Below are 16,894 nucleotides of genomic sequence, written 5' to 3'. Positions count from 1 at the left end.
CAAAACAATTACACCAAATAAAAGAAACCAGATAAAAAGAGTAAACACTATATTATTCCATGTGTATAAAATTCTAGAAAATGCAAACTAATCTATAGTGACAGAAATCAGATTAGTGGTTGCCCTTGTGGGGCGGGGGGAGTGGGAAATGGAAGAAAAGAGACACAGGACACTTTTTAGGGTGATGAGTATGTTCATTATCCTGATTGTCATGATGGTTTCACTGGTGTGTGTGTGTGTGTGTGTATTTAGCAAACTGTACACTTTAAATATGTTCGGTTCATTACATGTCAATTATATCTACATAAAGCTGAAAATTTGAACAAAACAAATAGGTAAACAGATACAGAGCATAAGACTAAAAGCATACATGCATGTGAACTATACTACCATTTAAAAAAAGACAATACAGAGAGGGAGGGATGCAAACCATAAGAGACTCTTAAATACTGAGAACAAACTGAGGATTGATGCGCAGTAGGGGGGAAGGGAAAGTGGGTGATGGGCATTGAGGGCACCTGTTGGGATGAGCACTGAGTGTTGTATGGAAACCAATTTGACAATAAATTATATTTAATAGAGAAAAAAAAAGACTGAAAACATAGATCTCCCAAATATAAAAAGGGATTGTTTCTAGTTGGTGCGATGAGGAGTGACTTTCCTTGCTTGTGCTTTCTAAACTTTTTCTGAATACTTGCAATGAACATGTTTACTTTTGTAGTTGTCAAATGTCTAGGTCTCTTCATATATTAGGCAGTCAGTAGATGCTTGAAATAAATCATTTTCATTAAGAGATCTGAAATATTACAAATCCCCAAAGGAGAAACACAATGCTACATAAACCAATATTTTAGAATCCACCACCATTTTCGATTATTTATATATCATGTCTAGGCATATACTGCTGACAATACGTTATTCGGGAGGCTGGTTCATGCATATTTGTTATATGGGTCTTATCTCCCTTGTGAGTTACAAAAAAGCAGAATGCCTACCATATTGTCTTATATATGTCAGGTATTAAAAATATATTTGTTGAATTTATCAACAAATGAATATCTTACAGACAAAACCATCTAAAAATTATAACTACATTAGTGCTTAGTACATGGTATGTTCTCAAAAGTTTGTATCCAACTTTTAAAAAAACTTAAATCCCTCTCTTCAATATAAATTTAACCTAAATCAAATACCAAGCAAGGACTACTTCTTATTTCACACACAGCACAGCACCATGCAAAATCACACAGGTTGACGGAGTACTTATGAAACTGAATAAACAATTTCCAGAATTTGTTCATATAATCACAAGCATCCAACATGAAACAAAGCTCAGAAACTACACAATGGTACTGAGATGTTGTGTTATTACATAGGGTTCACAAACTAAATGAGTGCCTTAAAAACAAACAAGCAAAAAAGGCTGATTCCAGGTCTAAGGGAAATTAAAAACATCTTCTTGCACCAGAAAGTAGAGAAGTAATTAGAGATTGATGAGGACATATTAATAGGGCATGGAATTAGCTTAAAAGGATTCCCACTAGCCAAATGCTCAAAAAGAATCAAAATGATAATAACTTATAACATGTTTAATGTTTTTTTGAATCCCTGGGTCCAACTCTTGATGAAAACAATTCCACTTTTTATTTATTTATTAATTCCAAAGGGGAAAAGGTACTTTTACTAAGTGATAAAACTCAGTATCACCAATAATGGGACAAACTAATATCACACCTCCTATTGAAATTCAATGGAAATACACAAAATCATCTGCAGCATTCTTACCAAAATAAATAAACAAACAAACAAACAAACAAATAAATAAATTTAAGCTGTATTATGAAGAAACAATTAGACAAATACAGGCAACTGGCCTGGACTTTTAAAAAATGTCAATGCCAGGAAAGAACAACAAAAAGGCCTGGAAAACCTGTATTAGGTTAAAGGAGAGTTAAGGAGATACAAATGCAATGCCTGGCTTTTGACAGGATCCTGGATTTTAAAACAAACATCTCTAAAGAATATTATGGGGTAACTTAAGAAATCTGAATTTGGAGGTGGGGGGGTTGCCTGGCTGGCTCAGTTGGTAGAGTGTGCGACTCTTGATCTCAGGGCTTTGAGTTCGAGCCTCACTTTGGGTGTAGAGATTACTTAAAAATAAAATCTTCTTTAAAAAAATTGAAATTCGCATAGTATTCGTATAGGATTTTATTGGACTATACACTATGATATTTATTGTTACTATCTGTTAATTTCTTGATTGTGATAAAAGTATTCTTGTAGGAGGATATACCTGTTCTAAGAAGAGCCATGTTAAAATAATTGGGGGTAGGGGCAACTGGGTGGCTCAGATGGTTGAGCGTCTGACTCTTAATTTCAGCTCAGGGCATGATCCCTCGGTCGTGGGACTGAGCCCCGCATTGGGCTCCACATTCAGTGTGGATTCTCTCTCTCTCCCCCTCTCAGCCCCTCTCTCTGGCTCATGTGGTCTCTCTCTCTCTAAAAAAATAATAATAATTATATATATATATACTAATATATATAATTATATATATTAATATATATATAATTATATATATTTATATATAATTATATATATAGTGTCATGATATATATATATCATTTATATATATCATGATATATCATAAATGATATTATTTATATCATTTATATATATTTCTATATTTCTATATATATATATATATATATATATATATATATATATAGTGTCATGATATCCCATTACTGGTGATACTAAGTTTTAACACTTAGTAAAAGTTACCTTTTATTAAAAATAAAAATAAAACAAGAAAGCAAATGTGGCAAAAAATTAACAGATCGTGAGTCTACATCAATGGGAATATGGGTGTTCATTATATAATTCTTTCATCTTTTCTGTAAGTTTAAAATATTTTCCAAAATAAAGTTAGAAAAAAATAAGTGATACCTTCAAAATCTACAGTTTGAACACATTCATAATATTGACATTTCTAATATCACTTACGCTGAATTGGACCCATTTTTGTTCTTGTAAAATAACAAAAACACAGGCCTAGCCTTAGAAGTATCTTCCTTTTTGTACTTTTAGTACTTAGCACAGCACCTGACAGATAAATAGCAGGTGCTCAAGGAACACGTGCTGTTTCTGCTAAGCCATTAGTAGTTGTTTGACTTTAGACAGGTTGTTTCCCTTCCTGACACTTCAAATACTTGATCTGCAAATTCTGGGAAATATTACTAACTTGCATACAACCCACAATATTACCAAAAGACTCAAATAATGTTAAAAAAAAAAAAACCACTTTTCAAAATACTGTGCAAAAGTTATTACTATTTCTATCTCTAATTATACTCTTAACGTTTACTATTTTAATTTTTTAAAGATTACTTCTAAAAGTCTTACATTCATTTGAGGTATTTAGGGGAATAAAGCCCTGGGAAATTTATCTAGCAATATCACAAGTATATCTCTCAGTAACTTTTTTTTTCTTCTCTTTTCTTTTAACGTTTATTTACTTTGAGAGAGAGATAGAGAGCAAGCAGGGGAGGGGCAGAAACAGAGCGGGGGACAGAATCCCAAGCAGGATTCGCACCATCAGCACGAAGCCCAATGTGGCGCCCAAACCCACAAACCGCGAGATCACGACCTGAGCCGAAATCAAGAGTTGGGTGCTTAACTGACGGAGCCACCCAGGCGCCCCACTATTTCTTTTTTGACACACAAAAAAATAGTATTTCAAGTTGAGTACATAGCACAGCTTTGTAAGAGTTTTGTAAATAGTCTGTAATAAAGTAGATTAGAAGCTCAAAAGAAAAGGGCCTGCTTTCTTGGCTCTGCCATTCACAAAAGCAACTGGACCTTAGACAATTGTATAATAGATGTTCATATATTAATAGATGTATATGAAGAATCACATAATGGGAGATCGCTAAAAAGTCATGAAACAAAGAGACAACCTAGAAACTACAATACCTCCTTTAAACAGGATAGGTCAAAGAAATTAATTTTTGGTTTGTAAATCACTCATTCCTAATCACTCAGCTGGACAGCTAAGGAAAAGTACTGGAAACCACTGTAATCGAAACTGAATCAGAAATGAAAAGAGAGGGCGCCTGGGTGGCGCAGTCGGTTAAGCGTCCGACTTCAGCCAGGTCACGATCTCGCAGTCCGTGAGTTCGAGCCCCGCGTCGGGCTCTGGGCTGATGGCTCGGAGCCTGGAGCCTGTTTCCGATTCTGTGTCTCCCTCTCTCTCTGCCCCTCCCCCGTTCATGCTCTGTCTCTCTCTGTCCCAAAAATAAATAAAAAACGTTGAAAAAAAAAAAAAAAAAAAAATGAAAAGAGAACAGCTCTGAAATTATAATGGGATCAGAGGGAAAGTATGATTTTTCAATTTGAGTTCTTCGAAGGCAAAGGACCAGATCCTTCATTTTTGCAACCTCACTGCCCAGCATAATCTCATATACCTGGTGGACAACTAGTAAATTTTGAATAAAAGCATTAAAAATGCAACATTTCCAAAACACAGATGTTATATAAAATTCAGTATATACACCTTATACCTACATTTGACAAATAATAAGGGTGTTTTCTTTAAAGACTAAAGATATAGTTAAAACCTTATGACACATTAAAAGCTATATACACCTAACAAACAAAACCCTCCAAAAGTTAACTTATCTCCCAATTTGGAGACAACCAGTCATATTTGCATTTTATAACACAACACAGGAACCTAAGTGTCTCACTATCGTATGGTATCACTTTCATTTCTGAGTTTAAACTACAAAAGGAATCTGATAATTAGTTAGCAAGCAAATTATGACTTCGCTACCACTGGTTTTTTTTTTTTTTCGTATTTGAGAATGGAGGAAAATCTTGTCCAGATCAAAAATCCTATGAAATTCCATGAAATGGTCAATGTAAACTTGTACTGCTTTCAGGTACACAAACACATATTCACGTAGGAAAAAATCTTGCTTTAAAGACTGTCCTTTCGTAATCTGTAAGGTATTACTTGCATCATAAATGTGCAAGGTATTATTTGCACAGTTGAGCATAGCAAATTACCAGATTTTATGTAACTGAAACTGCAGTCCACATTTCCCAACTATGTGCTTACTATCCCTTTTCCTATATTACCCACACTACATTGTATTAAAATATTTCCTTAATTTAAAATAATTTCAGCCCAAATACCCAAATGAAGAAACCTGATCACCCACACTGATGTATTCCAAAACAACTGTGTATTCATGTTATCATAATAGATATAAAGCTGGATGGCTCAGTAGCCCTATCACATTGTTTTCCATTTCAGACATTAACAACAAGTAAATGACGGAGTAGTCCTAAGCTATCTGGAAGTGCGCCTCATCAATAAAATTAAACACAACAAAATTTTGTTAGACCTACTTTGAAGTTTGGCTTGGATCTCATGCTCTTCACATACTGCACTAATCCACAAATTTCTCACCAACTGCTGCCTCTTCCCCACCCCTGGAATTCACTTCCTGTTCACCTTTCACCCTTAAGTATGCATGTTAGAGGTCAACGGCCTTAAAGCTACTGTTAACGACTGGAGTTTCTGTTACTCTGATTCTTCGCAGGCTGTGCAGAGCTCAACTCTTCTACAATACAGTACAGAGTTTAGTTATTAAGATCGTATTTTAGAACTAGCTAATAGTCCATGAATTTCTCCGTTCAAATAGAATATTTTAATCCTGAAGACATGACAGAAATGTCAAAGCCAAAAACTAGTCCACTTTAACTGGGGGAAAAAAAAGGAACTAAAAGGGAAATTCCTATACATAATTTCTATTTTTTGTTCTGGCTTAGACAATAGGAATTCTGAAACTTCTTATAGGCAATATACCACACCAAATGCATAAAGATTTAAGCAAACTGATCAACAGAAGGATGGTATAAGATTTTTAATCACTTCAAGGAGACGATCTAAAAACTTCTTAGTTTTTTCTCTTCCTTTTGTCCAGAGTATAAGTGGAGTGACAAGTTTTTTTTTAATTGTACACACACACATATATATATATATGTTGGGTTTTTTGACTTAGGAAAAGTTACCACTAGGAGAAAAAAAAACCTAGCAAAGAGCTTGGGATCCTCTGAGTTCAATTGAGTATAACAACATATAGCAAATCCCTTTAGTTTTACATAGGTTTTTTCCCATTCTTTTTAAACATAGTTTATGAGTTTTTTTTAATATTTATTTTTGACAGAGAGAGAGAGAGACAGAGCATGAGCGGGGGAGGGGCAGAGAGAGAAGGAGACACAGAATCTGAAGCAGGCTCCAGGCTCTGAGCTGTCAGCACAGAGCCCGATGCAGAACTCGAACTCACAGACCCCAAGATCATGACCTGAGTTGGTTGGACGCTCAACCGACTAAGCCACCCAGGCACCCCCCCTTCTTTTTTAAAAACACCTTTCCTTCTACACAAAATTAGCTATGTTTCTGCTTAAGAAATGTGTTCCAACAGATTTTTACTTAAGTGGGGATCCTTACTTAAGTGTAAAAATAACCATTACATATTTGAACATACAAGACCTCCATATAAAACTCTCTTTCTCTTCATCTTTTCCTAACCAAGCATTCTACCACCATCATCATCGCCCTCTGGGGGTGGGAGAGGGTGCCATATAATTAAAGATTTTCATGCTTAATAGAATACATTTTAACTGTCTGGAAATTTACTCATGTTTAATAAGTTCCCTGACATTGTTGGATAGCAGAGAACCTGTCATATTTCTTTATCTTTCTTCATTATTTGTAATCACCACTCACGAGCTAAACAGGCAATATGAATATGTCCTGCAATGAAACCCAAAATTACAACTGCAGAGTCTTAAGAGTTGAAAAGAACCTACCAATTTAGTCCATCTTACACCCACTATAGGAATTCTTTCTGTGACACATCTGAGCCATTCTATTTACCTGCTTTCACTGAAAGGAACTTCAAACTTCTTCTTTAGTATCAGATGATAATCCACTTTTCTGTGACTTTCACTTAGCAGGCCTAATTCTGACCTCTAACGTTCTTTAAACACTTGAAGATAATGATCACATTTATCTTTAGAGCATTTGTTGTTACCTTCTTATTATACAGTTTTATTAAAAATGTCTCAACACTCTTGGAAGCAATAGCTATTTTGGTTTACTTCTCTTTGTTTTGGGAGTGTTTTTCCCTTTGGTAATGGATAAACTATTTGCCAACATGGCCAGAAAACATGAGATGCATGCTCTTTTCCACTTAAAGATTCTAAAGCAAGTTTCTGCCTCATCAGTAGGGTAGATTTTTGAAAGGGGGAGGGGATAAGTAGGGAAAAATCATTTAGTATATTATTGTTACATATTACAATGTGCTAACATACTTTGAAGGAAAGTAAAAGTGGGTAAGACAACAATATAATGGGTTTAAACTTGGTTTGAATCCAGTCTGGCCACTGGCTATCTCCACACTAGCTGTGTGTGTCACTTGGGGTATATACTATTTAATTTCTCTGTACTTCAGTTTCCTCCCACAGAAATTCAAGGAAATAACCGTATCCTAATAAAAGGAGTGTTGTGAGGGATCCATGTATTAATGTATGCTAAAGTATTCAGAATACTGCTTAACACAAAGTAGGTACTCTACATGTTAGTCATTATAATATTTCCTATTGCTACACATCTATTTTAAACTGAATTGTAATGGTAATATATGCAAGAAAAATATAAATACATTTTAATTAAACATGATCCAGATTTTTCCAGTGCTCAATAATAACCTTATTTTTTATGTGGTGCTTTAGCAATCTTGTAATGGTTAAACTATTCAGCCATTCAAAATCATTTTCAGAAAAACAGTTAATAACTTGAAAAATGTCTGCAACATAGTAATTGGAAGGTGAAAAGAGCCACTTGCCAAAAAGCATGAACTATAATGACCTCAACTTTATTTCTTAAAAATGCAAAAATATGTAGGTGAAGGACAGGGATGAGACAAACAACAGATCTCACTGGAAACTCATACAGCAAAATGTCAACAATGGCATCTTTGGTAGTGGTATTACAAGTAACATTAAAAAAATTTTTTTTTAATGTTTATTTATTTTGGGGGCAGAAAGAGAGAAAATGTGTGTGTGTGTGTGTGTGTGTGTGTGTGTGTGTGTGTGTGTGTGGTGTGAGCAGGGGAGGGGCAGAGAGAGAGAGGGAGACACAGAATCTGAAGCAGGCTCCAGGCTCTGAGCTGTCAGCACAGAACCCGATGGGGGCTTGAACTCACAAACTGTGAGAACACGACTTGAGCCAAAGTCAGTCGGTTAACTGCCTGAGCCACCCAGGTGCCCCACAAGTAACTTATTTTTAACTTGTTTGTTTTCTATATGGTCCAATTTTTTTAAAAACCACATATTAAATTTTTTATCACAAAAAAATTCATTGTCTTAAAATGTGTCTGACATAGGCTATTCAAACAGGTGTTTCTCTACTTTCTTTAAAAACCTATAGGTAATGTAAGTTTCCCTATCCTTGGGAAGAAAATGAAAAATTCAAGGTACTAAATAAAGTAATAAATTCATCACAGTATGAAACCAAAAAGGAATTATGTACATCCTAAAATTATATTTTTTGTTTTGAATGCTATTTCAGCTATCCCACGTATTTTACACGGCTATCAAACTTACATTAAATTGAATTTATAAACATTGAGAGATCACATAATGTGATTTCTACTTTACAAAGAAGACAAAAATGAAAGATTTTGTGTTACAAAATAGCAGAAGGTGTCTGTCATAAGAGAGCAATGAAAAGTTTATAGTATTTTTTTCTCGAAATTCCTATGCTCTAAAAATTACACAGGAAAATAAGCTAGTATTTTCTTTATGTTTAGTGAGTACTTACATTTAGGAACACTTGCTATAGCTTCTTACCCTTTTTCTTTTCTCATGGTAAAATTCTAGAGTCAATTATATAAGAAATGTTCTCAGCAATATTCACTGTTTTTAATGACTGACACAGACCTCAGAGTACTTACTTCAAGATATTTGAAATTATATCCACAACCACCTGACCTCAGTTGGGACATAAGAAAAAGCAAGGCTTAGAAGTATTCTTTACATATCCAACACTCTCACTGAAGCTTTCTAGAATTCTGAATAGAGTGCCATTATGAATTTTCACACATTAGGTTAAAGAATATCTTGTTTTGGCTATAATAAAATGAATCTCATTTTTTTGATTTGGATAAGCCAAAAGTTATACCAAATAAGAGATTATTTTTTAATCTCTAATGTCTATATACATTCAACTATGCTAATTTAGTCTGAAATTAAATTACTGCAATTAAGAGAGACAGTTAAAAAAAATCTAAAAGAAAAAAATTTATTTCCAAAGAATCTGGGGAAAGACCATAATAACGTAAGAAGAACTACTCATTAATACAGCAATTTTTCTATGTAGTAACCATAACCATCCAGAACATTCTGAAAATTACATAGCCAAAAAAACTTGTAATCTCCACCAAAATTTATTAAAATTACATATTAAATCAAATTTCACATATTTAGGATATGTGACCTATGATTCAGTACATATAAAACCTATATACATTTCATAAAACTCAGTCATAATCATCCTCCACCTTCTCTACCAAATCCATCCCTCGTCTTCACCCCCACAACCAACAACTCCCAAATATTATTAACACTAAGAAATAATAGGAAACTTGAGAACAGCTTTTTGATAAGTCAACAAAATATTCCAAACCAACTGCCTTTTACCTGTTTTTGAACACCTAACATAAAGAATGAGAGGTTAGCAAAACAAAAACTCTGGAACAAAAAGGTGAATGGATTTAAACAAAGCCTTATGAATGTATCAGTAGAGGAAGATGGTTTATGAAAGGATGGGTCTGAATGGGTCTGAAAAAAATTTCTCTGAGACAATACTATCTACATGCTAGCAAAAGGGACTACTTTAGTTACTTATAATTACCCTTTATTCATTCCAGATCTATAACTTCTTTTAAAGCCAACAGAAATGTTTAGAAATACATGAATTAAAAAAAAAATTGATGACAAGGCCCCTAGAAAAATAAAAGTAAACAGTAAATAAATTTTGGGCTTCATAACGACAAGTATACACTAGACAACATGACTAGTCCAACTAGTCAGAAATCTGCATATTAAGTGGACAGATGACCCTAGGTTCAAGCAGTAGAGGTTTTTCCCAGGGTCCTTCTAAAGAGGATGCTTGGTCCTCTTCCAGTAGAGGGAGCAAAATCATAATATTCTACTCAGGCTACAAAAGAGAAGGGAGGGTTTATGAGTGCCTTTTAAATATGTTAAAATCTACCTAAACATTTCAAAAAAATGTACTGAAAATACCACTTGAAACAAATAAAATCAAGCTAAGGGAAAAAAATAAAGATTTTATCTTCTTTAAACACTTGAAAGCTCTGAAAGGAATGAATGGTCCCTACATGTTTAATTTTAAATACTGTGATATATTACATTGTCCACCAAATCTCACAGGTAACCAAGGAACTAAAGCATTTTAGAAATCCTTAATTTAACGTGATTTCAGACAAATGATAAAATATTACATTAAATACCTTTTTATTATAAAAGCAACATGGTAGCATGACAAAAACTATAGAAAACAAAGGAAAGTATAATTGTACTACCCTGACTGAAAGAATCTATTTTAATATTTTTTTCATATGCATATTTTCATACTGCTATGAGAAAAAGCATAATTATAAAAATGTTTATTAAGTGCTTACTACATACTAAGCATAGTTCTAAGTACTTTTACATATTATAACTTTTTAAATCCTTACCAAAGCTCTACTACGTAGATCCTGTTATTATTCCACATTTGAAAGGTAAAGCAAATGAGGCACATAGAAATTCTACAATTAGCTAAAAGTCACACAGCTAGTATGTAACAGTAGCTAAGATTCTAACCCAGGTAGTTTGGTACCTGAGCCTGTACTCTTAACCACTTTACTGTGATCTTAATTTTGAATTATACTTTTCCCACATCATTAACATGGTATTCGGTATTAGTCTTCAAAGTCTTTTTAATGTTTGTGATAGTCCACCTAATACACTATGATAATAAACTATGATGCTTCCAACTGTCCTGTATAGATAGCAGGAGATAAATATCTTTGGGTATATTACTTTTGCCACGTTTGGGGTATTGTAATAAAGTATTTTTATATTCAAACATACAACCTAATTGTTTTCCAAAATATCTGTATCAGTTGACAAAGGTCTATAAGTTCCAATTTCACCATAAATTCACCAGCATTAAGCATTAACTTTTTTTCTAATACATAAAAATGAAACCACACTGCAAACTGAATTATTAAAGTTGTATATTATTCTGAATGTTTTATTAGCTCAACTTACCTTTTTATGAAATTTCAGCTCCTATGCTTTATCCAGTTATCAACTGAGGTCTTAAAAGTTTGCTTATAAATTTATATGAGCCCTTTATAAGAGTATTAACATGATAAACATTGCGATAAAACGTTCCCAGTCTACTGTTTTCCTTCTAATTATGGTTAAGTTTTCCTTTTTGATAATAAATTGTTTCATTAAAGGCAATTATAATTGAAAGTTACAAAAAGGTCTTAAAACCTATTTTCTAAATATAGAAGTTAACGTATTGCTCTGAGCACATCAATGAATAATTTCCAAATGTAAGTCCGTTAAAGCAACAAAACCTGTGTCAAAATATGCATATTCACATAATAGAATGACTGAGTTTGAGCAACCATGGATAGGTCTCACATAAAATTAACTCAATGAGTAAAAGTCCATCCTACCCGAAATCATCAAAATAAAAGAGCTACAAACCTGTCGCTGTAAATATAGGCGATTTCTGTCATGTAAATGCTGATGATTCGAAAGTGATGAATGCCAACTGCGAGCTGGACTGTGCAACTGAGTTTGAGCCATCTCTGAAGGCCGAGTTACCAGATGTGAAGTAAACTGCCGTTCAATGTCATGATCTAAAACATGACTTGAATGATCCTGTCCAAATGTTGCCTCATCAAACTGGGGAAGGAGACCCTCCTGCAGGAGGTCTTCTGGGTCAAGTCCCGTGAATGGCTCAGTTTGAGACTCTACTTGATGAAGTAAATTCTCTTCTAAAGATGAAAAGCCATTAGTTTCTACGTGATCATTGAAATGGCCCATTTGAGTTCCTGAGTCAACAGGATCTGGGAAGTTCATGTGCACAGGAGATAATTTTGAATTGCTATAATTACCCTGAGGATGTGATGAATGCAACATTTGGAAATTACTTGAATTCAACGATGTATTGGGATTTAGCATATGCTGAGTGGAGTCTTGCTTGATTCCCCTATGAGGTGAAAAGGAATTACTTCCAGTAAAATCTGATAAAGCCTGATTTGTATGATTAGGTGCAAGAACAGCAGAGGACTGCAGAAGACTGTTGGGTGAGACGTGATTACTGGAAAAGGAATAATGTGAAGAAAACTGCTGTGAATTACTGACAGAACAAGAAGTCATATTTGGAGAAGGTCCATTAAAATTCCCTTCTTGGTGATTGCTACACTTGAGGAAGTGTACTGAAGGATTTGATGTTTGAGAAAATTGCTGCATTGAAAGAGACTGTTGCGACGTAGATGCATTCGTAATTTGTGATGGGTGGCTAACACTGACTCTGTGTGGACCAGAAACATTAACATCCATAAAATTTTTAGACTGGCTAAGAGAATTTTGCCCTGGGTTAAGACTGTTTCTGTTTTGCTGTGAGCGTAGTGAAGTGCACTGTGTTTGTTGTTCACTGGCCTGAAATAAGGCAAAGTCATGGTGTACCACAAAGCTTTTATTTGGATGCATAGGGTGAGAATGTCCTTGTTGGTGGAAAGGAGACCCATTTTGATTTGAAATGCTGGTAGCTGTCTGATGGCCCCACATTGGACTGCCATCTGCTACATCTGGAAACAAACCATTGGGTTGGTTTTGGGGATGGATTGGAGAACAATTAAATTGAGAGTGTGGAGATAACACATGTTCAGCTGGGCTACCAAAAGGCTGATTGACCTGGTGAAATTTCATTGAATCAAACTGATTTAACTGCTCATAATCAGTTATCTTCTGATGTGTTGGAGTACCTTGAACATGGTTGAGTGAGTCTATGTGCAAAGGTTCAAATTCTGCACCCAGGTTCAATTCATCGACTAGTGAAACAGGTCCTGGCTGTACAAATGCATCATCTGACAAACCTTCTAAGGTCTCACCAAAAAGATTGGCATCATCAAAAAAGTCCATCATTGGATCTGTCATCTTGAAAAATCCAGTGACGATCTGAGCTGTTCACTCCAAATGAAGTATATTCAGCTTCTCTGTAGTAGATACTATTGGATCATTTCCAAAGGTCATCAACTAATCCGAAACAGGTCAATGTTCATTATTGCTCTAGATAATGACATGTCATGAAGTGTCAGAATCCTAGGAAAATAAGAAAAAGCAATCAAAGTTTAATGATGAGTATTCATTAAAGTTCTACAAAGTTTATAAATGATTTTAAAAACCTACAATCTCAGTGTACAGTATTTTTTATAGAATAATTCATTGCAAAAAGCTCATTAATATTCCTTACAAGGAAAAAAAAATGCTGGTGCATGGGACATGACTATATGCATTTAAAAGTAATAATGCATATTACTTTCATTTTGAAGTTCATATATTTTGATAGAATGTAAACTTTGAGAATGGTATGTCAGACTTTCATGTAGACCATGAAATGGCCATCACTCCCTAGCATCACTCCCTAGCAGCCCTGGCATGCATAAAAAATGTATGTATTACACTTGAAAGCAATGTTAAGATAGCTGACATCAGACCTTCTCAGATTGGCCCAAATGAGATGAGTTAGCTATCTGGTCAGTTGACAGACCATGCAGACAGGTGATAGGTTGGGGATGTTCCCACATATTGCTACCATGGTCCCCTTGCCCACCCCCATGGAAGATGAGCCTTCCTAAGAACCAACTGATTTAGATATCCATGTAGCAAAAGCAAGCACCTTCCTGTTAATAGTCATATTCATTACTCTGTCCCTAAGTCTCCCCCCTTGTCCCAGTAGATCATTTGGAATACAAATATTGCTTACTTACTAAACTGTGCAAATAAATGTGTGGTGACAATCAAACTAAGGCAAAAATAAACAGTAGCAGCTTGAGCTAAGTAATAAATTAGTCTTATGATAGTCTTAAGAGGAAAAAATGATTACATTTATGTAAATATATGTATATATATACACACACATACACGCTACTTCTGTGTGGAAAGGATCTAATGGGTTACTCATTAACATGAAATGGCTAGCTAATTTTCTTCTAGGCCTGTATTATTCCAAACATTTTTTCATAAAGGCAATTTATAGCTCTGCCCTACTGTCTTGCACAGAGAACCACAAATGGAGGTTCCTGCTCCTCTACATATTAGTTTATTTAAAAATTAGTAAAGGCCAGGGGCGCCTGGGCGGCTCAGTTGGTTAAGTGTCCAACTCTTGCTCTCGGCTCAGATCATGATCGCATGGCTTCATGGGTTCAAGCCCCACTGGCAGTGCGGAGGCCGCTTGGGATTCTCTCCCTTACTTGCGCTATCTCTGTCTCTCTCAAAAAAAGAAAGAAACTTAAAAAAAAAATTAGCAAAGGCCTAAGAAACTTTTCCAGAACTTCTATTTTGGGAGGTCCATATTAGGAAATACAAATTTCCTAAATAAATGTTCGCTATTTTAATGTAGAAATACTTTTGAAAAATTCTGAAAAGTAAAACCTACCAAAGTCTATATTAATTGTAATTAGAAATTGACTCATTGTTAAGCACAATGGTATCCAAGTGCTTTAACAAATATATGATTTTAGAAGTGAAATACAGAAAAAAATTATTTTTCTTGATTTTATAATTGTGAGATGGAACAGATGAAGGGCTATGTGGTCTGCAATGAACAAAGCCATTAGAAAAATATAAGGTAGGTTAAATCACTTCTCTGGAGCATATCTTATTTTCAGCTTCAGACTCCAGACTAGGGAACTTTTATGTATACCTAAGTCATTAATCAGGAAATCCATGTCTTATGCTTTTATATGGATGTATGATTATCAAGAGGAACATAAAATGAGATACAATGAAAGTTACCAAATCCAATACATCATCAAATATGAGATACATCATTACCTGATATAACATGAAGAAAAAAAAATGCCGTCAATTAAACTATGGCACTATACCACTTCACATTTTTATTTTATAATGAACGAAATGACCTTTTTAAAGGTTTTTAGACTTAGTCTTATTCCAAAGGATCTGACAATTTCTTCTGCCTTGAGGTACTCTGCTTGGTCCATAAAGCACTTGATTGTTGCTCTGTAAGTAAATGTGGAATTGCTGTCATTTCTTCAACAAATATTTGCTTCACTAATATTAAATTTATGCTCTGCTACTCTGTTTCTGTGCCTCTCTATGTAATCAATGCCTTTTTGGTTAAATACTGAAAAACAGAGTATATTTGTAAAGATATTTTAAATAACAAACACATGTGGTACTATTGAACGTAGCCCAACTGAAGCGATGGCAAGATAAAGAACCATGACTAACTTTGTGTACACACAGACAACGACTCCATGACAGCCACCTGGGAAATACTGAGACACATCCCAATTTCAGAGATATTAAAAGGGGGAAAAAATATGCATCTTAGGATTAACTTCTTAAATAATGAGAATGTATTACTTCAAGAGTTCAGAACCCAGAACTATAAAAATCTACTGCCCAACTGAATGTTGACAGATATGACATTAGTTCATATAGTTCTATTTACTGTGATAACAGTGAACTTAAATATAAATAAATATAAAACATTATTAATTTATACAGATTTACTATTTGTTCTTAAAAAACAGTTCTTAAAAAAACATTTGTTCTTAAAAAAAACAGTTAAAGTATTTTTAGGAAACTGCTCTGGAAATAAATATGTATCAGAGCAGTAACAAAACAGTCCATACAGGAAAGAACTGGTACAGTCTTTGCAATTTTGTACATGATGGTAAATTATGCTAAAGCAGAGTGTTTTCTACATTTATATAACCTGAAGCTTAACAAAAATATGGGAGAAGTAGACATTTTAATTAAGAAACCAAGTTTGGGGGCACCTGGGTGGCTCAGTCAGTTAAGCATCCAACTTCGGCTCAGGTCATGATCTCATGGTTCATGGGTTCGAGCCCCACATCAGGCTCTACCGTGACAGCTCAGAGCCTGGAGCCTGCTTTGGATTCTGTTTCTCCCTCTCTCTCTACCCCTCCCCTGCTCACGCTCTGTCTCTCTCTCTCTCTCTCTCAAAAATAAATAAAACAGGGGCGCCTGGGTGGCTCAGTCCGTTGAGCGTCCGACTTCAGCTCAGGTCATGATCTCATGGTCTGTGAGTTCGAGCCCCGCATTGGGCTCTGTGCTGACAGCTCAGAGCCTGGATCCTGCTTCGGATTCTGTGTCTCCCTCTCTCTCTGCCCCTCCCCCGCTCATGCTCTGTCTCTCTCTCTGTCAAAAATAAACATTAAAAAAAAAAAATTAAAAAAAAATAAATAAAACATTAAAAAAAAAAAGAACAAGTTTGCCATTTTCTCATCCAATAAACATTTATGGATAAACAACAACCTACACAAACTCGATGATAAGTAGTAATTGATACCTGAGGGAATTTAGACATGTAAATAGAACATTATCAGCACGTTACTTGTGCTTTGCTAAAAGTACATAAGAGGAACATCTAATAATGAAGAAAATGAACATAAACACCGATACTATACTAAGAAGATACAGATTCCATATGTGATAAGACATATGTAAGTAGTCGACCTT

At 34.7% G+C, this 16,894-nt stretch overlaps 1 protein-coding gene across 6 annotated transcripts in view; it reads right to left on the bottom strand.

Annotated features, from left to right (window-relative positions):
- The window catches only part of CHD9 (chromodomain helicase DNA binding protein 9), a 233,048-nt gene that overhangs the window by 141,829 nt on the left and 74,325 nt on the right, over positions 1-16,894 (bottom strand). For 4 of the 6 annotated variants that reach the window (XM_042920637.1, XM_042920642.1, XM_042920639.1 and 1 more), the window contains exons 1-2: positions 15,218-15,648; positions 11,861-13,483 (exon numbers count right to left, since the gene is read on the bottom strand). In XM_042920637.1, coding sequence (XP_042776571.1) covers positions 11,861-13,318 — 1,458 coding nt within the window. In that variant the 5' untranslated portion in view covers positions 13,319-13,483; positions 15,218-15,648. Of the gene's footprint in view, positions 1-11,860; positions 13,484-15,217; positions 15,650-16,894 lie in introns of those variants that run through there. The other 2 variants (XM_042920644.1, XM_042920638.1) reach the window with 2 other exon arrangements.

The sequence above is a fragment of the Panthera leo genome, chromosome E2 (assembly GCF_018350215.1).
Source record: "Panthera leo isolate Ple1 chromosome E2, P.leo_Ple1_pat1.1, whole genome shotgun sequence".
Lineage (NCBI taxonomy): Eukaryota > Metazoa > Chordata > Mammalia > Carnivora > Felidae > Panthera > Panthera leo.
This window is presented reverse-complemented; position numbering and strand designations above follow the sequence as displayed.